Raw genomic sequence first — 24,534 nt, forward strand, 5'->3', positions numbered from 1 at the left:
ACCCATATCTACTATAGTCATCGGTAAAAGTCACGTAGAAGCAGTTCCCATCCTTCGTGGTTGATCTAAATGGTCCACCTACATCGGTATGTATTAGATCCAATAGACCCTCACCCCTTTCACACGTACTCGTGAAGGGTGACTTAGTCATCTTTCCAAGTAAACAAGACTCACACGTGTCATCTTCCCTAAGGTCTAATGACTCCAACACTCCATCCTTTTGGAGTTGGGCTATGCATTTCTTGTTGACATGTCCAAGACGATAATGCCACAAGGATGCTCTATCCATACTATTGGAAGAATCTATGTTCAAAACATCATTTCCTAAGTTATCAACAATCATAACAGTTTCATAAATTCCATTACATGGTATAGCTTCAAAATAAAAGACACCATTTAGATAAGCTAAAATAGAACCATTCTCATTATTAAAAGAAAATCTAAAACCTTGTCTAAACAAACCATGAATTGAAATGATGTTTCTAGCCATTTCTGGCGCACTACTAGAAAAAAGGCCTTTTACGACGCTCATTGCGCGTCGTAAAACGCTCAGACGACGCGCAAATGCGCGTCAAGGAAGGCCCTGTCATAACGAGAGACGACGCGCTTTTGCGCGTCGTCTATAGACGACGCGCATTTATGACACGCAATTATGACGCTCATTTACGACACGCAATGCGTATCAAGGAAGGCCCTGTCATAAAGGAAGACGACACGCATTCGCGTGTCATAACCTTACGACGCGCGTGTTAATGACACGCAATGCGTATCAAGAAAGCCCCTGTCAAGAAAGGCCATGTCATAAATGAAGACGACACACATTTTTGCGTATCGTAATTTTAATTTTTTTAAAAAAAAAGTATTTATAGTTTTACTAGTTTTCAAATTAAATTTGCATTTCATGTCTCATGATAGAAAATAAAATACCATATACAAAAAATACAATACATTGCACAAAAGTTAATATCATATAAATAATTATTCCAATAGACAAATGTAACATGTCAACATTTTTTATATAATTAACTATATTTTTACCCTCAGAATCGTAAATCATAATAACAAGCAACATAACTTGTAGGAGGCAAGGTAGAGGTCTGGCCAGATGGCCTAGCATGATAAGCACCATCCATTGTGATATAAGGTGAACAATATGTTGCCCCTAAAGCTCCTGCAGCACCTAAAGCCCCAACAGCACCAGCAAAAACAGGTAGCCTACAACAAAATTTCACAATTTTATCCATTTACTCACCTAACTATTATTATCATAAATATTTATTTATTTATATATATTTAAAGTACCATGTCATTTCTAAATTCCCCATTCCATTGGGCTGAGTAACATAGCCAAGGAACGCCATGCCAACAGCAGGAACTCCAAGCCCACCAAGACTTTAATTCTTTTAAGGCACCTCAACCTGCTACTCCCATTGCACATTCTATGAGAAAAAATATAAAATCAGAAGTGAGTGTTAACATTTAACATTTTCTTTTACTATATTTTTCTCTTTCTCTTTTTTCTTTTGACATAAAACTATTAAAATCACATGGATGAATCATAAATATCTTATGTTAGGAATAATATAATTCCATAGGATTTGGAAATGGATTCCATTCTAATCTTTTTTTGTAAATTTTTATTTACATTTATAGGATTAAACAAACTACAATGACATTAAGTGTCAATAAGGGCACTACAGGTTTCACTTATAGGAGCGATAAAGAGAAGAAAATATGTTAAAACTTCATCTTGTTTTCTATGTCAATAAAGAGAAAAAAGCAACTAACTTACTAACCTTCATAATATTCATTCCATCATTCAAAATTCTAAGCTTCTTATTTAGACTACATCTTGAGCTTTGTAAAGATGTCAAAAGGTGAGTCAACGAAAAGATCATAAACTTATAACAATGATAGAAGGTTATTAAGCAACTTTTTTTGTTAAATGGTAAATCTAATATAGTCCTAAACTACTCCAACTTCCACTTAAAGTCTCAAACAGGAGTTGAACCCTTCATCAAAAGAAGGAAGGGCAAAACTTGACAAAAAAATGGAGATCAGACAAAGTAGTTACCTGTATAGGAGCCTTGAAACTTAAATAAATCAAAAAATTGTCATCGAATATTTGGTGGGAAACTATTAAATTAGTGGACTTTACCTACAAGCTAAACAAATAGTGATGGTAAATTAAATAATACTTGAAGAAAAAATATGTATTAGAGAAACAGACCAATCAACCTTCATAAGTGCATATAACAATCGCCACCATATTCTGGGTGTTGTGTCCCCCATCGCCACCACCTATTTCCATTGCCACTGTATCTGTCCCACCACCACCACCTTTTCCTATCAACATATAAAACCCACAAAATTGTAAGTAAAAACTGAAGAAAAAAAATGTAAATCAAGATGCCATAAGACCAAAGATAGCAGATCCAAAAATATAGAATTAACACAAAATAAGATCAAAAGGGTAAGCCGAAGAAGTCAGCTATTCCAACAGGCAGCAACGTCAGATGCCTGCCTGGACTGACCAAGGCTGAGGTAGCGACTAAAAAACAAAATGTCGAAGCTTGAAAATTGAACATTAACTAATACTTCAAAATCTATTTATTTGTATCAAGAAAGTTTCAAATTGTGAAACTTCTTGCAATATTGTAAACATCCATTTTTCTGGATTCGGTTTAATTCGGATTTGTAGCTCACTGTAGTTGAACGTATGTAATGCTTCAGGAAAAAATGTAAAATATATGAGTATGAAGAACTATGGGATTCATGCTTGTATATGTATGTGATATAAGTAAGATTACCACACATGGATGGGGTAATCCCAAAAGAGATTGATATTGCAATTCCACAGAGGGCAACAGAATCAATGCCTCTGCTGGTTGAATAAAAACACGTACATGATTCACTGAACATGTTCATATACATACATATCTATAGAGTTTTATGAAATAAGAGACTAAGGATGTGATTTTATTTTGATGATACACTTGTAGAAGAACTGGCAGCAGATGAACCCTACATGATAGTTTTGGATTTATGATGGGCAGGAACTTAACTTAAAGGGGTATAAGAAACAGGATAAAGATGGATGAAAAAGAAGAGGATAAATATGGGATAAGTTAAGAAAACTGAGTAACTCGTTTCTTGACCATACCTGTACTAAATAGCCAACAACCAAAAAGCCCTAGAATGAAAATGGATAGAACAACTAATCATCTTACCTCTGCCTTCCCCATACCTGAACAAGTTAAAACAAAAAATCAAGTTAAAACAAAACTAGATATAATGATTTCTCTTTTGGTATAACACCAGATGATCCACCCTTAAAGGCAACACCTTTTCTGAAATCCACCCTCATACCATTAGAGAGAGGTTCTTCACAAGACAAATTATCCATGTCAGCTTCCTTTTTGTTTCACCACCAATGCCATCACAAACAATGTTGATGTTTTTCAGTTCAGGTGGGACCAAATTACCCTCGGTCTTTGGCTTCTTCTCGTTTCGGTCAACTTTAATATCAGGCCTATTAACTGTCTTCACTTTTTTTATGCACAGAACCACAACTACTATCCTACCATTTTTCTTTTTCAGTCAAATACAAGAGTTCATAAGGAAGAGGGGATAAAAGTAGACCTCCAAGAACCGGAAATGATGTCATCATCTATTTCAGAATCAAAAATTCAAAATTAAAATCTTACCCACATAAAAAGACGATCAAGATTCAAGAAAATATTAGGAGCTTTACCAACCTCAAGAATACTAGTGGGTGATGCCTCATGAGGGCTGCCATTAGGCAAGTGACAAAAATCATCACTGTCTACAGGACTAGCTTCCAATGATGATGAAGGGGAGACATCAAGGCCAAGTCAACTGTAGATGGCGATGGAGTTGAGGTAGGGTTTGTGGAGGCTTCGCAATCGGCAATAAATTGTTTAATCAGAGAGCAATGGAAAGGAACTGGGGTAATAACCCCCAAATTAGAAGCAGCTGAATTTCGGAGGGGGGGGGAGAGGTGAGCGGAGGTCGTCGGTGGGAAGTGAAGCGGTGGAGGTTTGAGAATCCAAGAAAATCCTAGAAATTTGTCAAGAAACGTATACATGTACTCAGGTTAATAAGACACGAGAGTACCTTTGGCGGGAGCGTTGATAAATAAAACCCTAGACGAAGGATTTCTGGCTTATGTAGCTGATAACGCGGGTTTATGAGTTTTTTTGGTGGGTATTCTTTTTATTAGTGGATTCATCTTACTCGATCTCACATACTGATATTGATTTCCTGCTTCTACTCCTAGAACTTGAATGATAGCTCTTCTTCCTCCTCCTTGACCTGGAATCATATGAATCAGCTGAATCATTGATGAGAAGAACTTGAAGATAAAATATGGAAACATAGGTGGAGGAGAACAAGGGAAACCAGATGCAATAATTATGAAGGCCAAGACCGCCTAAGAAGTGATCGATGCCAAAAAAAATAGGGGGGAAACAAAAATCGCTAAAATCGCATGAGAGAATCCTTGAATTTTAGGGAAAATACCACCGGTTGTTTGGGATTTTTCTTAGTAGCAAGATTTTTTTAGGCTTGTTGTAATGAAGATGTAATGAAGTCGGTTGTTGTGATTCTTTAGGCTTCAAAATTGATAGATTTTTTTTCGATTCTTTCAAGTTTGAATCAGAAAATGAGAAAGAGTTAGGGAAATCAAGAGTGCAATGCTCGTCCTTGTTAGGTTGAAGATGAAAGATAGATAGAAGATAGAAAAAAAAAGGCGGGTTTCCAAAATTTTGGGGATTTCATTTCCCCCCTTGTCTACTAAAAGCGCGTTTCATTAAAATTATAAAGCGATAGGTACAGACGACGCACGTTTAAGATAAAGCGCCCTCCGTGTTTTTAATTTTTTTTCTTGAGACACTAAATTAAGGGCACGCAATAAAGCGTGACGTAAATCCTTAAATTTTTTGGAGAGATGACACTATTTTAAGGGCACGTCCTTTTGCGTATCGTTAATTATCGCGTGTCGTAAAAAGCGCGTCATTAAAGGTCTTTTTTCTAGTAGTGGCGAATAGCAACAATTGTTCAAATCTAAACTTAAACCATTCCTAAGCACTAAAGAATACACTCCAATCTTGGTCACAGGCGTCGATCTTGTGTTCCCCATGATTAGATTTATTCTTCCAGCCTCCACATCCCTATTTCTTCTCAGTCCCTGCACATTAGAACAAATGTGGTAACCACAACCGGTATCAAGAACCCAAGAAATAGCATGAGATGAATCGTTAGATTTGATTGTGTATATACCTGCGAAAGACGGCTTGAACTTTCCTTCCTTGATGGCTTGCAGCTACTCTGGGCAGCTTCTCTTCCAATGTCCTATCTCGTGGCAGTGTTGGCACTCTGCCTCCTTTGGGTTAGGGCAGGGTTTAGCAGGATCAACTTTGGTCCCACTAGAAGAGGCACCATCTCGGGCTTTAACCTTGTGATAGTTCTTAGACGAAGCCTTCCTCTTCTTTCCCTTTCCTTGTCCAATAGCCAAGACAGGAGCAGCGGGCGGATTGGGAGTTGTTGCAACAGACTTGTCCTTGAAGTTGCTCTCAGCGACCCTCAAGAGAACTTGGAGTTTGCTTAGGGTGACCTCTTCTTTGGTCATGTGGTAGGTCATCCTAAATTTATTATAGCTTGGAGGCAAAGAGTGAAGCACCATGTCGATTGCCAAGTCTTCCCCAAAGTCAACATTCAACTTGCGAAGACGGTCGACATACCTTTGCATCTTTTGCAGGTGCACGGTAAGAGACTCTCCATTACCCATCTTAGTGGAAATCATGTTAGTGAAAATCTCATAACGCTCTTGTCTCGCGTTTTGGTGGTATCTCTCCAATAAGTCTTGATGCATCTCGTACGGGTACATGTCCTCATAGGACTTTTGGAATTCGGAGTTCATGGTGGCTATCATGATGCAATGTACCTTCGTTGCATCTCGCTCGTGAGTTTCAAAAGCGGTCATTTCAGCCGGAGTAGCGATTCCAGGGTTAATTTTCTCGAGCTTCTCATCGAGGACATACTCCTTATCCTCATAGAGAGCAATGGTGCGAATGTATCTTATCCATTCGCTAAAGTTCGTTCCATCGTAGGTGACCTTTTGACAAAGGCTCATCAATGTGAAAGAACTAGCAGCAACGTTGTTTGCATTCGACATCTACAAATAGAAAGGACAAAGATAGATTAGAATATGAATCCCTAATTATCACCCAATAAGAAAAATTAGGTCTAGGATCCAACAACAATATTTACATATTAGAAAAGGGATGCCATAATCTAACATGCAAATAATCTGAAGGTAATTGAATGACGATTCACTAATTCTCCACCATAAAACATAACTTTAAGTCCTAAATGTATTGAGAATTCCTAGGTTCGGATGAGATTCATTGAAACTATTCAATGGCATGTTTAAATCTCGATATGCCCCTCTTGTTTGTGACTGGGATACCGAGGATCACAAAGCGGGTGTGAATTACCATACAAATTCACATGGTGCCTTCATTGTAACGATCACCTATTCGATGTGCCGGTAAACCACACACGCTCCATCGAACTATGATAAACAATGAATCACCCTTTGCCACCTTTGCTTAGAACCAATTAGTGTGCCGGTAAACCACACACGCTCCACTAACTTCTTAGCAAGGGTGCAAAGTGTAATTTCATGGGATTGCATCAATTCACTTTTCCTAAAGTAACTAAGATTGGGAAATTTTAAAAACATGTAGTTACTTTGTATTTCATATTATACTTTTTAATGAGAGGATGAGGTTGCCCTATCCTACCCGTTCGGCTAACGACCCTCCACCGATCAAGCAAGCGGTGGGTGTGAGTGTACACCCATTAAACGTCATTTTATAGGCCTCAACCTTATACCCACCTTATAGATCGGCTTCGTAAATGAGGCCTACTAACGGTAAGACTAGCATTTTAGTTATACATACATATATATATATATATATATATATATATATATATATTAATCTTGTAATATTATATTAGTATAGGGTTGTATTTTAAACTTTTAAAAATCTAGGGTTTGAAATTTAAATTGTCTAAATTAAAAATTTTAATCACAAACATAAATTTCAAAACTTGAGGACAAGTTTTAAACATTTAAAACATAGAGGATCAAATAAAAAATAATCTCAATTAACAATTAATTCCATAATTATTCATATTTGATTTATTTAATGATTTCTTGCAAGATAATTACCAATTTAATCAAAATAATTAATTAATTATCACATAAGGAAATTAAATATTTTATTAGTTGATAAATATCTTTAATTAGATCAAGATTATAGTCATATATATCAGAAAATCTGATTAAGGTTGATCTAATATGATAAAGGCAAGTTTCCATAAGATAAATATGAAAAAATCCCGAATCTGGCCCTTCCTGACGCTTGAACTCGTCGAGTTCCCAACTGGACTCGTCGAGTCAGGCCAACTCGTCGAGTCCACCATGGGACTTGTCGAGTTCATGACACAGAGACACCAAATTCGAATTTTGCAAACAAGATTCAAACAAGCAAGCAACAATTTAATAGAAACCAATCTAGGCTCTGATACCACTGATGGGTTTTAGCCATAAGAACTTTCCTATGTGCGCATGCAAAACCCTAATGCTTGGATCTAGGCTTTCTAATTAAACATGCTTTGAATCCAAGACTTCTAACAACTAATTAAGTATAAGAACAATACAAAATCAGATCTAGAAGTTTACCTTTGAATCTCTTGTTTCATCTTGTTGTCTTGGAGCTCTAGAGTCACAATTGTCACTCCTCTAATGGCTTACAAACACCAACTAGCAAGGAGGATGATTTGAGAGAGAGGTTAGGAGGAAATCGGCCAGGGGTTCTTTACTTTAGATGAGATGCCGATTTCCCTTGGCGATGGGGTCTATTTATACTTGTAGACTCCTTAAGGGTTTCACCTTAAACCCTAGTTGGATAATCTTTCCTTAAAGCAATCCAAATCCTTTCCTTAGATAAGCATTGGACGATTTGAGGCTATCCCTAGCCCTAGAATTCGTCCACCCTTCATCCAATAAGGATTTACAGTCTAAAGTGTAACTATCAAAGAATTGACAGTCTATACCCTCTTATTTAATTAATCTCTTTAAGTCACCAAATTAATACTAATTAATTTATGACTTATATTAATCAAATACAAATATTATTATTCCTTATATTATTCTCATAATATATTAATAATATTTATTCTCTCATAATAAATCATCCTATCAAGTTGCTATGGTGAAGGCAACCCAAAAGGACCACGCACAATCGGGTCAAATACTTGCCTAATATAGTTGCAGCCTTAGACACTATTCCAACATTTTCAGAAAGCGTAAACCTTTCTTAGGAAGAAAAGAGGGTTTTATCGTGGCGGATTAAAAACTTAATTGATTTTACCGTAAGAGATTCAGGTAAAATAGTAACGTTTGGTTTTTTTGGTTTATATGAAGGCAATCTCAGCCATAAATCGTTAAAAGATTTATTTTGTTTTATTTTTTTATTTTTTATTTTTTATTTTTAAAAAGGTTGCATTTAATGAAATGTCAGTCCCTAAACCATCACGTCTGAGGAACGTGTGGTGAGGGGGTTAACTCATTGTACAAAGGAGGAATATGTAACCGATTTGACGTTTTGGGGTAATAGGAAGCGACAGTTTAGAGGAAAAAGGATTTCTTAAAAAGAAATATTTATGGAAAACTATTCCTTTTGTCATCATACCTAAAATAGGTCTGATACAAAGTTTATTTGAAAAGCAGAACTGAAACGATTATGTGCTGCACCAAGAATGTTTTTTATAGAATGTTTTTCTTATTTAATGAATGATCATTAAATAGCACACAATGTTTCAAGAATTTATGAAGTACATGAGAAATTGAAACTACATTGCAGATGAATCTTTTATCATTGCGGATGGATGGTTCGATGACTACAGTACAAGAGCTGAGGAAAACACTTGAACAAAAATTAGTAAGAACAATCAATAAGTACCATTGAAAGATAGATATGATATATAGTTGCGGTGTAAGAAGGATACTGTGGTACATAGAATATACTGTGGTATCTAGGATACACCAAAATTATCTATCATAAATAAATTTCATTAGGACCGCAATCAGAGACCGAGAGTGGTCTGCGGTACCTATCAATTCAAAAAGAATTGTGGGTCCGGATTCATCATTCCTAACATTTGTAAGAAACTATTGAGTTTTTTAGAGTCAAGTGCCTTTGTGAATACATCAGCAATCTCTTCATGAGTGTGAACAAAAATTAGTTCAATGTAACCTTTCATGATGAGGTCTTTGATGAAGTGATACCGTAGTTCAATATGCTTTTGTCTTGGAGTGATGAATGGGATTATGAGGAATCGCTATAGCACTTTCCGAGTCACAATAAATTGGTATCCGCAGCATTCTGTATCCGTAGTCCATAAGTTGTGTTTTCATCCATAAGACTTGTTAACAACAGCTGGCTGCGGCCACATATTCAGCTTCTGCGGTAGACAATGATACACAACTTTGTTTTCTTGATGACCAGTTGACGAGTCTTCCACCCAGAAATTGACATCCACCTGAAGTGCTTTTTTGATCTATTATGCATCCAGCATGATCCGCATCAGCGAATTCTTGTAGGCTGAAGTCATTTCCTGCGGGATACCATAGACCAAGGGTCTTACTACCCCTTAAGTATCATAGAATCTGCTTTGCTGCGGTCATGTGTGACATTTTTGGATCAGCCTAGTACCTTGCGCATACACCTGCTGCAAAGACAATGACTGGTCGGCTTGCGGTGAAGTACATCAATGAACCAATTATTCCTCTATAAGTCTTGTGATCCACTGATTCACCGGAAGGATTAGCAGATATCTTATATCCGAAGGCCATGGGGACCTTGGCCGAAGAGCAATTGTCCAATGAGTATTTCTTCAGTAGTTATGTGGTGTATTTCTCCTGATGGATGAATATCCCTTGAGGAATTTTCTTTATTTGAATCCCTAGAAAGAGGTTAACCTCTCTATTCATGCTTATTTTGAACTTTTTGGTCATGAGCTTAGCAAATTCATCCACCAATCCCTGATCGGTTGATCCGAAGATGATATCATCCACATATATTTGTACAAGCATAAGGTGATTACCATTAACCTTTCTAAATAAAGTGGGATCAATCACTCCTCTTTTGTATCCGGACGAGACAAGAAATTCATAAAGTGTCTCGTACCATGCTCTTGGAGCTTGCTTTAGACCATAGACAGCTTTTTCAAGCTTGTAGCAGTAGTCTGGGAATTCAAGACTTTCGAAGCTCGGAGGTTGTTGAAGGTAAACCTCCTCTTTTAATTCACCATTGAGAAAAGCACTTTTCACATCCATTTGATATACTTTGATGTTCTTGTGAGCTGTGTATGCTAAGAAGATTCGGATGGCTTCTATTCGTGCCACCCGATCATACGTTTCATCATAGTCAATACCTTCAAGTTGACTATATCCCTTGGCAACTAGCCTTACTTTGTATCTAACGACCGCACTGGATCCAACTTATTTTTGTACACCCATCTGGTACCAATAATACTGTGACCTTGCGATTTTGGAACGAGTTGCTACACTTTGTTTCTTTTGAATTCTTCTAGTTCTTCTTGCATTGCGAATATCCAATCTGATTCTAGTAATGCTTTTTTGATCGTTCGGGGCTCAACCGAGGACATAAATGCTGCATAGTGACAGTGATAAGATAAATCCTTGGAAGATCGAGTCTGGATACCTGCGGATGGGTTGCCAATGATTTGACCTGGTGGGTGGTCCTTCGTCCATACGTGAAGATGGGGTTGCAGATGATCAGTAGCTGCGGTGGAGGGAATATCGGAAGATTCTGTGGTTGGAGAGAGTAGTTCCCCATGGATTTGAGAACATCCTGCTGAGTCATCTTGGACGGTTGGAACGAGATTAGCATTTATTTGAGCGATTGGGAGAGGTTCCCCCTGGATTGCAGATGGAGGATCCTCTTGAGCGTGAGAAAGTTCCCCCTAAATTGTTGGAATTGTGAGAACTCTTGGGTTAGTTCTGGTGTCGATATACTCTATGTTTTCCTCATCCGAGTCCGAAGAGAAATTTTATGGTTGAAATCCTCTGCGGAGAGGAGTTGGAGTTGCTTCTTCTAATACTAGAACCTCGATGGTTGTAAAACGATATGGAATTGAGTTTTCCCCCTCAATCGGTGAGGTGGAAGTATTAAGTGATACCTCATCAGATGGCGTAGGACCAGATACTTCAGCATGCTGCATTTGAGCTTCAGGAGACACGAGAACTTCAAATAGCTTAGCAGTTTCGATGGGATCAAAGAGATCGTCATAGTTAACATCAACTATGTTGAATGGACCCGAAGAGTCAGGAACATCACATTCCAAGATTGCTTTGGTTTCGGTGGAGGGAGCAGTGTTGCGGACATAATAATCATCAAATTTCACATCAAAGCTTTCGATTAGTAGTCTCGTACGTCTTATGAGAACCCTATAGGCTACTTTGTTTGTTGAGTAGCCAAGAAAGATGCCTTCATCAAATTTTGGTGCAAACTTGTTGAGATGATCCTTGTTGTTAATCACAAAACATATGCACCCAAATATATGGAAAAATCAAACATTAGGCTTTCTGTTGTTGAGGCCCTCATATGGTGTTTTGCTGAGGCGTTTGCATACGATGGTTCGGTTCTGCACAAAGCAGGCTATGGCCACTATTTCGGCCTAGAAGTAGAGAATAAGGTTGGCAAAATTGAGCATAGATCTGACTGCTTCTACCAGAGTGCGGTTCCTACTCTCTACTACTTCATTCTGATGTGGGGTGTATGGAGCTGAGAAATTGTGACTTATACCCTTGGAAACCAAGAAACTATTCAGATGATGATTAGTGAACTCGGTTCCGTTGTCACTGCGGATGTGACACACTAGTAGTTTGATTTGAAGTTCTATCTCCTTGATAAAATTGATGAGTACTTGCGGTGTTTCTGACTTGAGTCTAAGAAAGAAAAACGATGTGAAACAAGTGAAGTCATCTACTATAACCAGGATGAATTTCTTATGGTGAAGATTGGCTACGGTGGATGGACCGTAGAGATCAATATGAAGAAGTTCTAGTGGTTCTGAGATTGAGGAATCGATCACCATAGGATGACTTGCTTTGGACTGTTTGCCACATTCGCAAATCGGGCAGAGAGTGTCATTGTGATACTTAAGAATAGGGAGACCTCGGACAAGTTCCCCTGTGACCAGGTTGTTGATATGCCGGAAGTTGAGATGAGCAAGCTTGCGATTCCAGAGCCAGCTAACTTCGGATATAGCTTTTCATAGGAAGCAGAGCTGCATTTTGCCGATGATCAGAGAAACATCCAAAGGATACATAGTACCTTCGGATTAGGATTTGATCAGGCAAGTGCTTCTATTGCTTGTCATTATATAGCAGAATTGGCTATCAAATTCAACCTGATGGCCTGCCTTACATAGTTGGCCAACACTAATGAGATTGTGTTTGAGACCTTCTACATAGGCTACCTTTTGAATAGAAAAGGTTCCAGTAGTAAGAACAATGTAACCTCAGATGATCCCATCCACGTTGTTGCCAAATATGACGTTACCCCCGTTACAAAGTGGCCTGAAATCCTGAAGGTATTCTAACCTTCCGGTCATGTGCAAGGAGCACTCACTATCGATCAACCATTCTTCTTCTTGGTCCTCCTTGCACAACCCCTGAGAATTATACGATTAGTTTAGGCACCCAAACGAGATTGAAGCCTGGGGAAACATAATAATTCTTAATTGATGCATGATACGAGGTTGCAGGGACAAGTTTTGTGTCAACTTTTAGACCTAGACCTGGGTGTTTGAGATTTTTTGGAGTTTTGTGAGTTTGCGAAAAGATATGATATTTTTGAAAAGAGCGTGACTTGATATAAGAAGAAAACTTTTGACACTGACATTTGCAAACTGTACTTTTGTCATTTTTGTTGACCTTTTGTTTAGTCAGTGGTCTTTGTGTGGTAATCTGCGTGTGTCCAGTCTGAGGGTTGTGAGGTCTGACAGTATGATTTGAAAAAGTGGATTTTGCAGGTGTAAGAGCACACGTAGACCTTTTGTGAAGTGATTTCTTAAAACTTTGATGTGACTTTAAGAGTGCTGGAGTTGGCAAAATACCCTTCCATTTTGGATCATCTAAGGAATAGATTTGAAAAACATTACTTCGAAAAGACTTTACTTTCTTTTGTGTTGTGTCAGATGGATTTGGAATGGATTTAGAAACTGTACATTCCTTTTTCTTCATTTTCTTGACCGCAGAGTTTGTGGACAGATAATTTGAGAAAACAAGTTTTTCTAGACTTCTAGACTTAGTAATTTTGACAAATTGCTTTTGTTTTGAAAGATTTTCCCGCTTTTTCCCACGAGATTGAATTTCTTCCTTGAAAGCCTTTCAGGCCTCGGTTTTAGGAGAACCGCAGTCAGTGACATTAAGTTACGGTTTCCTTGAGACAGTTGGTAATTTTGAGAAACGAGGACTTGATTCATCCGAACTAGATAGTTCAGGATTCAGGGAACATTAACCAACTTCAAAATTTTCGATAGGTAATTAATGATGAATTGGTTGAACGGTCACAGTACTCTTGACTAAGGTCTGCAGTTTGGGGCCTTGAACAACCGCAGAATACGTCTGAGAGGAGACATTGATATGACAATTAACGAAAGATAGATGGGCAGACTGCGGTTCATGACTGCAGTAAGGGAGACTGCGGTCTGGCAACAGAGACGGGAAGTCTATTGGAACTTTGGGACCTTCCAAGACAATTTCCTCATTAACGATAGATGAAGTCTGAGAACTAGGAATAATTGTGCTATCTATAGGATTAGAGAATTCAGGAAGAATTTCTTCGATAACACAATTGTTACTCAGATCATGAAGTCTACCAAAGTGAAGTTTGATATCTTCAGGAAATGTTTTGTTATTAACCAGAAACATAAACTCACGGTCAGGAGGGACGTAGGGACGGTCCTTATTGAATTGAGGTGATGAGTCCGTTGCAGTAGAGTACCCATTGGACCAACCCCAATTGTAAGTATTATCAGTAGTCCCATTGTTAACAAGATTTTCAATGGCTTCACTTTCATTAAATGGTTTTTCTATTAAAAGATTTAAGCGTACAATCTCACTCTGAGCTAAATCTCTCTGATTCAAAGTTATTTCTAACTATGTTTTACTCAACATTCTTGCATCTTTCTCTAAACTTAAGTCCTTTTCTAACATTGCCATTTTGAGTCTTTTGTTGTCCAGTCGTCCTCTTACGTGAAACATCTCCTAGGACGCAATGTTCTTCTCATCTAATGCTTTGTTATACTCTGTAAGGACAGCATTACATGTGTCATTAAGGTTGTTTATGAAGGGCTGACAATCATGCATGCTATAATTTAGAGTTTGGATCATAAGTTTTACCTGTTCGATGATGTTGAGTGTCCCATCTTTAGCCATATAGCAGTAATTCTTCTCCGTCTTTACGGATGCATCCTTATCAGCATTTGCAATCATACAAATCTTTCATTTTCCTTTGATGTTGCTGATGTCCTCATCTTCATCCCCCGAGGACCAAACATGATGGTCTCTTTTCACTTGAGCAACATAAGCTCTTCCTTTTTTTCCTTTCTTCCAACTCTTGAGCCATCCTGAGATAGAATGCTCTATCTTTAACCACATTTGCCTTGCAGTCTTTGGAAAAATGATTTTCTTTGTTGCACTTGTGACATATCACAACATCACTTTTATCTTCTGAAGGGGTATTAGAGTCCGTAGTTTGAATGGACTGCGGTGCCTCCTTGGGTTGAGTATTTTGGGACTGCGGTGGTGGGTGAGGTTTTTTGTGAACCGAGAGTGATTGTTTTGAGAGTTGGGATTAAGGTTGAAAGGTGGTTTGTTGTATTGTTGGTCATTTTGGAATGAAGGTGGTAACCGATTGAATTGTTGGCTGACGAGAGCAATTGCATTCTGAAATTCTTCTTCGTCGTCATATTTTGAGTTTGCTACATATGACTGCGGAGGGATGTCATACGCAGTGGAGTATGATTGAGAGTGAGGAGATTGAGCCATGAGAGCGACTGGACCACCAAATTCTGTACAGTCTTTGAGTACCGTAGACTCTTGAGCTTGCAGTTCACCGTAGAGCTTATAGAGATAGAGAGAGTGAATTTTTCTATCCCCTTGGACAATCATTTTGGCATTTGTCCAGTGTCTTCCTAGACCGTTTAGAAACTGAAGATTTGTTTCATGGTTACTTCGGATCGTGCCAGCATTGGATAGCTTTGTGACTATCAGATTAAACCTTTTAAAGGAATCCTCCAAAATTTCACCCGCATGAGCTTTAAAGTTGTTAAACTAATTGAGTGCAGTAATAAGCTTTTTGTCTTGAGCTTGTTCAGTTCCTTCATACAGATTTTTTAGAACATCCCAGATCTCCATAGCAGATTTGCAATTTATGATTATGTCGAAGTTGTCAGGCGCAACTCCACAAGAAATCTCATAAAAGGCAATAGCATCATTTTCCATTTTGTCAAGATCGTCCTTGGTGGGACGATTCAACGCTTGTTGACCTCCACCTAGTCTGGCTGTGGCTCCATCAGTTTATACTGGAGTAAGAACATGAACATAAGGTCCTTCTTCTACAGATCTACATATGTCTCTTCCAAGTCTCCTTAAATATCTTTCCATTCTTTGAGACCAATGACGATATTCATTTGCCACAAGTATTGGTGCTCTATTCGAACCACCAACACTGTTTGATACATTAAGAGATAATGCATGTGCCATATTTCCTTGTTCTGAAAAAAAAATTTTGTTTTTTTTTTTGTGAGAAGTGAGCTTTAGTGGTATAGAAGGCTTTTTGATAATCAGAGTTTTGCTTCAAAAGGCAACCACTTTGGCTCTGATACCAATTGTTGAGAGAAAAACTTGAGACACACTTGAACAAACGTTAGAACAAGTATAGTTGCGGAATAGTTTATCTCAAAGGATCATAAAAGCTCAACAATAATAATAAGTTAGAGTTAAATAATTAGAGAGTTAGGTGCGGTAATGTAAAGAAATATAAATGACAACATGTATTATATCAAGTATACACATAAGTTGATTCTTAACAAGGAATGCATTCAAACCAAGTTAGTAAATGAGATCAAACTTAGTGATTAAGTCAAGAATGACTTGCTCCGAAGAGAGATGCTATCTAGTTGTGATATGGTGAATTTCGAGAGTAAGAAAGATATGAGAGTAATAACACAAGATATGAGATTTAAGATGCGAAGTGTTATTAGAAGATGTATATATTTTTCTTGAGAAAGATTGACTTCTATATATAGAGACTCAAAGGTTACACTTGTTCATCTATCTAAACGTAGCCATGCAAGGCATACCGGATAAAAAGAGAGTATTCTCAGAAAAGCAGATAAAAAGCTAAACTAAGAAAAACTAGATAGTGAATTGTTGATGATGATGACTTCGGATGCGGTTGCTGACGTGACTTGACTGCGGATCTTCAAGGGGTTGCGGTAAGTCAAGTTTAAGAGGGTCACTTTTATGATTCAACAGACATCGACTTGGAAATGACATAATTGTTGTCTGAAACACAATTGAATTGAAATCATAACAATTGACCAATAATTTGAAGGACCTCAACAACAACATTACAATAATCACACTAGTATCTAAAGATAAAATCTTCCAACCTTAAATATATAGAAATATATGACCCCATGTGCCTTAAGCGAATAAAAGTATGATTGTTGTGTGCATATAACGTTATATTTGGAATGAGCAAAACATTAATGCTTGCAAAAAAGCTCTCACAAGCATTACAAGCTTAAAGCATCTCCAATAGTAAACCTATATCATAAGTCAAAAATATTATCACTTCACTACTTTATTTTTATTGACCTCTAATTAAATTGTTAATCCAATCATTCAACTTTTTTATGATTTTTTTTTTTTTTTTTGTAATTTAACTATTTTATCCTGATCTATCTAAATATTATATAAAACCCCCACTCGTAATCGTATTTTAAACACATCATATTTTAATATAAACATTCATTCACGTACAAACAATTTATATATTACTGTAATTTATATTTATATATTATATATTTGTTTATCTATAAATTTTAGATAAATAATAAATAAATCAAAGTAATCTAATATAGAAAATGAAATATCTTTAAAGAGAAAGGGGTTGATTGTTCAGACCTTTAAAGTAGATTAACCACTCAATATATATTAAGTGGTCAATAAAAATAAGCAAATAAGTCATGCATTACAATGGTGTTTAATTATTTTGACCACTTAAACAAATAGTAATAAGCTATAAAAAAAACTCACTATTGGAGATGCTCTTTAGTTTGTTGAGGATCTTGAATTATTATAAATACTAGTTTATAATCCGTGAAACCACAGTTGCAAAATTAATTAAACTTTAATAATAAAAATTCACAATTATTATCTAATTATTTTAAATAAATTATTAATTAAGTGATTTTTTTAGTTATATAAAATTATAATCGTTGATTTAAATAAATATTGAAATTATATATTTCATAATTTATATTAATTTTATTTTAATGTTATTAATTTAATGTAATTAAAATGAAAATTTTAAATTTTAAAATTTAAAAGGAAGATAAATAGGTTGACAAATAACATACTATTAACTAGAAACACTTAAATAAGATGACAAATCAAAAAAAAATAATAATAAAAAAAAATAAAATAAAAACTATTATTTATTAGAATATAAAGATTTCATTACCAAGAAATAAATTAAAACCTTGAAAGTTCACTAAATTCCTCTTTTGTTACACCAAGTTAATACACGAGTTCATCTTTATAAGTTCAAGCAAAATGTTGAAATTTTTTGATTACCAAATGATAATTAGTTAATAAATCTATAATATATATACTCTCAACTCAAAGTCACAATAACCACTTACATAAAATAACCACTTACATAAACATGGTTATTGACCTACATGCACAAGCAATGAATTTGATTTCTACATGATGGAAGATGACATATTGTAATTAGGCAACCGCACCACCATGTGAATCTAAATCTCATTAAAAGCGGTATCAATCCCATCCCCATCTTTCTCAATTTCACACTCACACTCGCACTCTCATTCTCACTCACCACCGACACCCTCCCTCCACATGCCACCGTCCCTCTTTATTAATCTCCAGATCCAATTCCCAATCTGATTGATTAGTCTTCGGAATCCAGACATGGCTCCACTCCATGTCCAAAGGTGTACAAAGGTACTCTTTTTGCTTGTACTATTCGCTTTAATACTTGTACCTTCTTCCTCTACTCTTCAACCTCCTACTCGGAGAGCTTTGTTAGAAAAAATACAGAAACAAGAAGACTCAAATGGGGTTCAGCTGCCTCTCAAGAAGAAGACTGGTTCAGATACAAGTTCTTCTGCGTTTAGTACAACCACCGTAAACAAAAACAAGACCAAGCTCATCAAACCCACCTCCGCCGCCGCCGTCACCGGTGATGCCATTGTTACCAAGCTCACCTCCAATAAAAACTCGACCAAAGCCACTAAACTTCAAGAGAAACCTATTGTGAAGAAGCTTAATTCGACTTCAAAACCTTTGAATCTTACAAAACCCACCTCTAAACCATTGAATTCGACATTAAAACCGTCGAATTCCACAAAACTCACTTCCAAAACTACGAATTCCACAAAACCCACTTCCAAAACTGCAAATTCCACAAAACCCGTTTCCAAAACTACAAACTCGACAAAACCCGTTTCGAAAACAACAAAACCCACGTCCCTTTTGAGCCAAAAATCGATAGATCCAGTGAAAAAGAATAAACCCACCACAACAGAGAAAAAGACCAAGTTAACGAAACCAGTCGTTGGTTTGACTTACAGAGAAGATGATGAAGACGATTTCGTTTCAGAATTCCGAGATCTGCCTTCGAAATTTCAAGAGACATTACTCCCGGATTTAGAAGTGATTTCAACGACTTCAAAAGCTTATCTAAACAAAGCCAATAAGCAACTCTCCAAAGGGTTTAATCCCATTGTAGGCAAGAAATATGCCCCCATGGTTGCTTCCATTATCTCATTTGCATTCATTTTAATCCCATTTCTTCTCGTCTCCCTCATTTTCAACCGAATCAAAGCCTATTTCTCACTTCAAAAACTCATAATCTTCATCCAAATCTACCTGGCGATCTACTTCTCAATACTCTCACTCTCTTCACTTGTCACTGGCCTCGAGCCATTGAAGTTTTTCTACGCGACTTCGCAGTCGACTTACATATGCATTCAGGTGTTGCAAACTCTCGCATATGTGTTGTACCTTTTGGTTCTCTTGATGTACCTTGTGCTTGTTTTTTCAACGGAATCGAGCATGGTGTCGAAATTACTGGGTCTTGGCCAGACGTTTGTGGGGTTCGCTGTTGGGCTTCATTATTACATGACGGTGTTCCATAGGGCGGTGCTCCGGCAACCACCGAAGACTAGCTGGAAGGTTCACGCTGTTTATGCCACGTGTTTTCTTTTGATTTGTTTATTGGGTACAGCGGAGAGGAGGAAGAAAGCGTACGTGGTTGATGGCAGCGAGGAAGGCAAAAAGAGTTGATCGATTTACTTTTCTAGAATTTATTTATTTTTAATGTTTTTTTTTCTATATTTTATTGTTTTTGAAGTCGTTTAAAAGTTTTTTTTTTACAAAATTATAGGTAGCAAACGTCTTTTTTTTCTTAAACTATGAGCGGAAAAATATGTCCGCGTTTTAGATTTTATTTGTGGTGTCTTGAAATTTGTGGGGTTTATTGGGAATTAAATAATAGAGCAATAAATTGTAATGATAATTTGTCAACAAAAATATTGTTATTTAAAAGAAATATTATTTTAATTTGTCGATTAGTGTGATATTTGATTGTGGGTTGATGTGAGTGTTCGAATCTAAGGTAGCAAGTGTGCTATGATTGAGCAACTACTTATGTAATATTTTAACTTATTATTTTTGTATGGGTTTAGTTAACATTTTTGTACATAACTTTGTAGAACTATGCGCAAACATATCAAACATGTTCTTGGATTTTTTTTTCATCGAATATCCATACCAAAATTGGATCCGGAGAAAAAGATAAATAAGAGAATATAATCAGCATCCAAACTAAAACCAACAACATGAGCCGTTTTTAGTGTCGGTTGTTAGAAATTTGGTATCCTAAGGCCGGACGGAGTGGGAGCGGGGAAGGATCGTGCGGAGGTTCCCGCCTGGCGGAACACCGCACCGTCGGTACGGGGAAGGGTGGTGCGGGAATGGGTGAAGGAAACCTCTCCCGTGTTCTCTCTCTTGCTGTGATTGAGTTTTTTTTGAGATTCAACCATTATATATATATATATATATATATATATATATATATATATATATATATATATATATATATATATATATATATATATATATATGGGCTGCAACGGCTAAATGGATTTAAATCTATTTTTTTGTTTGTTTTTTTTAACCTTTTACACACCTATAAATACATAACTATTTACCATCAAACAAAATTCACACAAATCCTTTACTCTCTCCACTTTCTTCTAAAAAAAATGAATCCCGACAATCAAACTCCGCCTTCCGATCGAAGCAAAAAAAGTCATGGTTCGAGTATAAACATTCATTGTCGAAACATTTTTGCTATCGATTCATCACCACAAGGAGTTTATCGCCCCCAACTCGATGCTCCCATTCAATCCCCACTACATTCCAATATCAAAATGTTGGACAATATTACCCGATGCAAGTTCCAAATGTTTCTGTAACAACACAAATTTTCAAACAAATTTTTCATTTCAAAATAAGTTATTTTCATTCAAAACAAGGCATAAACATTTCAAGTGTCATATCAAAATACAAGTCATCCAAATCCCAAGATCACAAAACATCCTTCAGTGTGTACAGATCACGCCGGCGCCTTCCCACGGTCCTCGCTAACACCTTAAACACATACGTAACAACTGTAAGCATAAATGCTTAGTGAGTTCCCCAATATACAACTTACGCACATACGCCTTTCCAGGCCCTGACCTTCCGGTCCATGTGTCTCAGGGGACTTCCGTCCCTGCTGGGTAAACCTTCCGGCCCTACCCACGCCGACCTTCCGGTCCATAACACAACGCCTTACGGCCCATAACATAATCGCCTTCCGGCCCATAACATATTGCCTTCCGGCCCACATAAACATACATAGCACGCATAACAATTAACTTACCACATATAACACGTATATCACATATCATATCCGACCTTCCGGTCACACAGTCAAACCCTTCCGGGTACAGTATAGTGAGAAGACTCACCTCGTGAATGTCGAAAGCTAACAAATCCCGAAGTCACTCGTACTCGATCCGCCGAGCTACAATCTCCCTATAACATCATACATCTCTTATTAACACTTTTATCTTCTAAGCTTGATTATCCCTAAGAGGTCAAACATAGGTCAACTCTGGTCAACGGTCAACGGTCAGCTTGACCTGACTCGGCGAGTGCTAGGGCGACTCGGCGAGTCTAGACGTCCTCACCAATTCTCTAAGATCCCTTTTCTACTCGTCGAGTATCCTCCTTGACTCGACGAGTTTCTCCTGGAAGAATCGCGGGGCCACCCCGACTCAACTCGCCGAGTCTGAAGAACAACTCGACGAGTTCCAGTTAATCTTCAAGCTACTCGCCGAGTCTGTTCATCGGACTCGGCGAGTCCATGCCATGCAACCGCTCAAACTGTTTTTTAAGGTCAGAACTGCTCCGACCATTCATGGATCTGGCCTTCTTAGACTGATTCATCACGTAATGTCCCCATTTCGGTGCTCATAATACACCCCATGACTCATAATTTACATTTTGACCTAAGGCATAAGGATTCCAATCCAAAACCTCCATTGATTCCCGAAATGCTCAGGCATGGGACATTCTGGACCTCTAAAGGTCCCAATACAGGGTTCCAATCGTTTGGGGACTAAGGTAACATTCAATCTAGCCACAAAAGGGTTCCATAAACCCTAAATCCATATACACATCAACATAGAAGAATGTAATTCGAATTATTACCTGAATAATGTGCCCTCTGTGTCCCCAATCCTCAGAACGTGACTTCTCTTGTTGTTCCCTTCACCAAGCCTTCTCTTCCTTGCACAACAACTCTTCCAAATCAACAATGGTCTTCAACCTTGCTCCAGATGCACACAATCGAATTAGGGTTTCTCTCAGAAGGCTAAAGTGAACAATGACGGCCAATAAGTCCCTTATATATGTCCCAAACCTAAACGGTTAGGGTTTTCGCTGAACAGCGCAGACTCGCCGAGTCCATATCCGGACTCATCGAGTCCAGTCGCGAACCCGCGACCAGGTCCGCGATCCTACTCGGCGAGTATAGGCTCCAACTCGCTGAGTCCCCTCTAAAACATCCCAAAAACATAATTATAACAATACCTGAAATTCCGGGCTGTTACAACTCTCCCCCACTAGGACTAGACTTCGCCCTCGAAATCTCACTCTGAAAATAGCTCCGGATGCTGCTCCCGCATCTCACGCTCCGGCTTCCAAGTCATTTCCGATCCCTTCCGGTGTTGCCACTGAACCAACACCAGAGATACCTCCTTGTTCCTCAGAACCTTGATCTTCTGATCCCTGATGGCCACTGGTCTCTCGGCGTAATTCAGTCTCGCATCCACCTGAATATCCTCTAATGGAACCACTGCCGACTCATCGGCTATGCACTTCCTCAATTGCGACACATGAAAAGTGTCGTGGATCTGCCCCAACTCTACTGGCAAATCCAAACGATAGGCTACCCGGCCTATTCTTGCAATCACACGAAATGGCCCAATATACCGGGGTCCCAACTTGCCCCTCTTCCTGAATCGAATCACTCCTTTCCAAGGAGAGACCTTCAGGAGAACGAAGTCGCCGACTTGAAACTCAAGTTCGGATCGGCGTCTGCCCGCATAACTCTTCTGTCGGCTCTGGGCGGTCAATAACCTCTGCCTAACCTGCTGAATCTGCTCTGTCGTCTGAAGCACGATCTCTGTACTGCCCATCACTCTCTGCCCCACCTATCCCCAGCAAATGGGGGTTCGACATCTCCTGCCATACAACAGCTCAAAGGGTGACATACCAATGCTCGAATGATGGCTGTTGTTGTAGGAAAACTCTGCCAAGGGTAAATACGCATCCCAGCTACCCCCGAAATCTAATACACACGCTCGAAGCATGTCCTCCAGCGTTTGAATCGTTCGCTCACTCTGGCCGTCTGTCTGGGGATGGTATGCGGTACTAAAATGCAATCTAGTACCCAGCTCCTCATGGAATTTCTTCTAGAATCTGGAAGTGAAGCGCACATCACGGTCCGAAACAATCGAGATCGGCACCCCATGCCGAGATACCACTTCTCTCACATATATCTCCGCCAACTTCTCCGCTGAAGAACTCTCACTGATGGCAAGGAAGTGTGCACTCTTCGTCAACCTATCCACAATCACCCAAATGGCATCGACTCCTCTGGCAGTCCTCGGTAATTTGGTAATGAAATCCATAGTGATCTGTTCCCACTTCCACTCGGGAACCTCCAATGGCTGCAACTTGCCATGCGGTCTCTGGTGCTCGGCCTTAACCCTACGGCAGGTCAAACACCTTTCAACGAACCATGCGACGTCCCTCTTCATACAGGGCCACCAATACTCTTTCCTCAAATCCAAATACATCTTCGTAGCCCCGGGATGGATCGAGAATTTCGATTGATGAGCCTCTTCCATCAAAGTAAGACGCGTACCACCCACGAACGGTACCCAAATCCGACCCTGAAACGTCATAAGCCCTCGCCCATCCGAAACGAACTCTGAAACCAAACCAACGACCCGATCTCTCTTCTGCATCTCTGGTTGCACAGCCTCGGCCTGTGCCTCACGAATAGCATCCAATACTGGAGCCATCACAGTCAATCTCAAACATACATTTCGCAGTGGAGTGCCCTCCGCCCTGCGGCTCAATGCATCGGCTACCACATTAGCCTTGCCTGGGTGGTACATGATCTCACAATCATAATCCTTGACCACATCCAACCACCTCCTCTGACGCATATTTAGGTTGGGCTGATCCATCAGATACTTCAAGCTCTTATGGTCCGTGTATATCGTACATCGAACCCCATACAAGTAGTGACGCCAAATCTTGAGAGCGAACACTACTGCCCCCAACTCTAAATCATGCATGGGATATCTCGCCTCATGAGGCTTCAGCTGCCTCGATGCATAAGCTATCACATGACCCCTCTGCATCAACACTGCACCCAGCCCCGAGATCGATGCATCGCAATATACTACAAAATCTTCCATCCCTTCCGGGAGAGCTAATATCGGGGCTTCGCACAACCTTTGGCGAAGTGT

General features: G+C 38.5%; 1 protein-coding gene across 1 annotated transcript; it reads left to right on the plus strand.

Moving 5' to 3' along the window:
* Window positions 1-18,174: 18,174 nt before the first annotated feature.
* LOC145097173 (cell wall integrity/stress response component-like protein) lies at window positions 18,175-20,004 on the plus strand. The gene has a single exon (XM_079034693.1). The coding sequence runs from the start codon at window positions 18,350-18,352 to the stop codon at window positions 19,724-19,726; it is 1,377 nt and encodes a 458-aa protein (XP_078890819.1). The 5' UTR covers window positions 18,175-18,349; the 3' UTR covers window positions 19,727-20,004.
* The last annotated feature ends 4,530 nt before the right edge of the window (window positions 20,005-24,534 follow it).

The sequence above is a fragment of the Lactuca serriola genome, chromosome 4, assembly GCF_051521515.1.
Source record: "Lactuca serriola cultivar US96UC23 chromosome 4, Lser_US96UC23_V15, whole genome shotgun sequence".
NCBI classification, from domain to species: Eukaryota; Viridiplantae; Streptophyta; class Magnoliopsida; order Asterales; family Asteraceae; genus Lactuca; species Lactuca serriola.

What these genes read in the sequence shown, in the direction of transcription:
- LOC145097173 (XM_079034693.1), top strand. Translation starts at nt 18,350, where the DNA reads ATGGCTCCACTCCATGTCCAAAGGTGTACAAAGGTACTCTTTTTGCTT.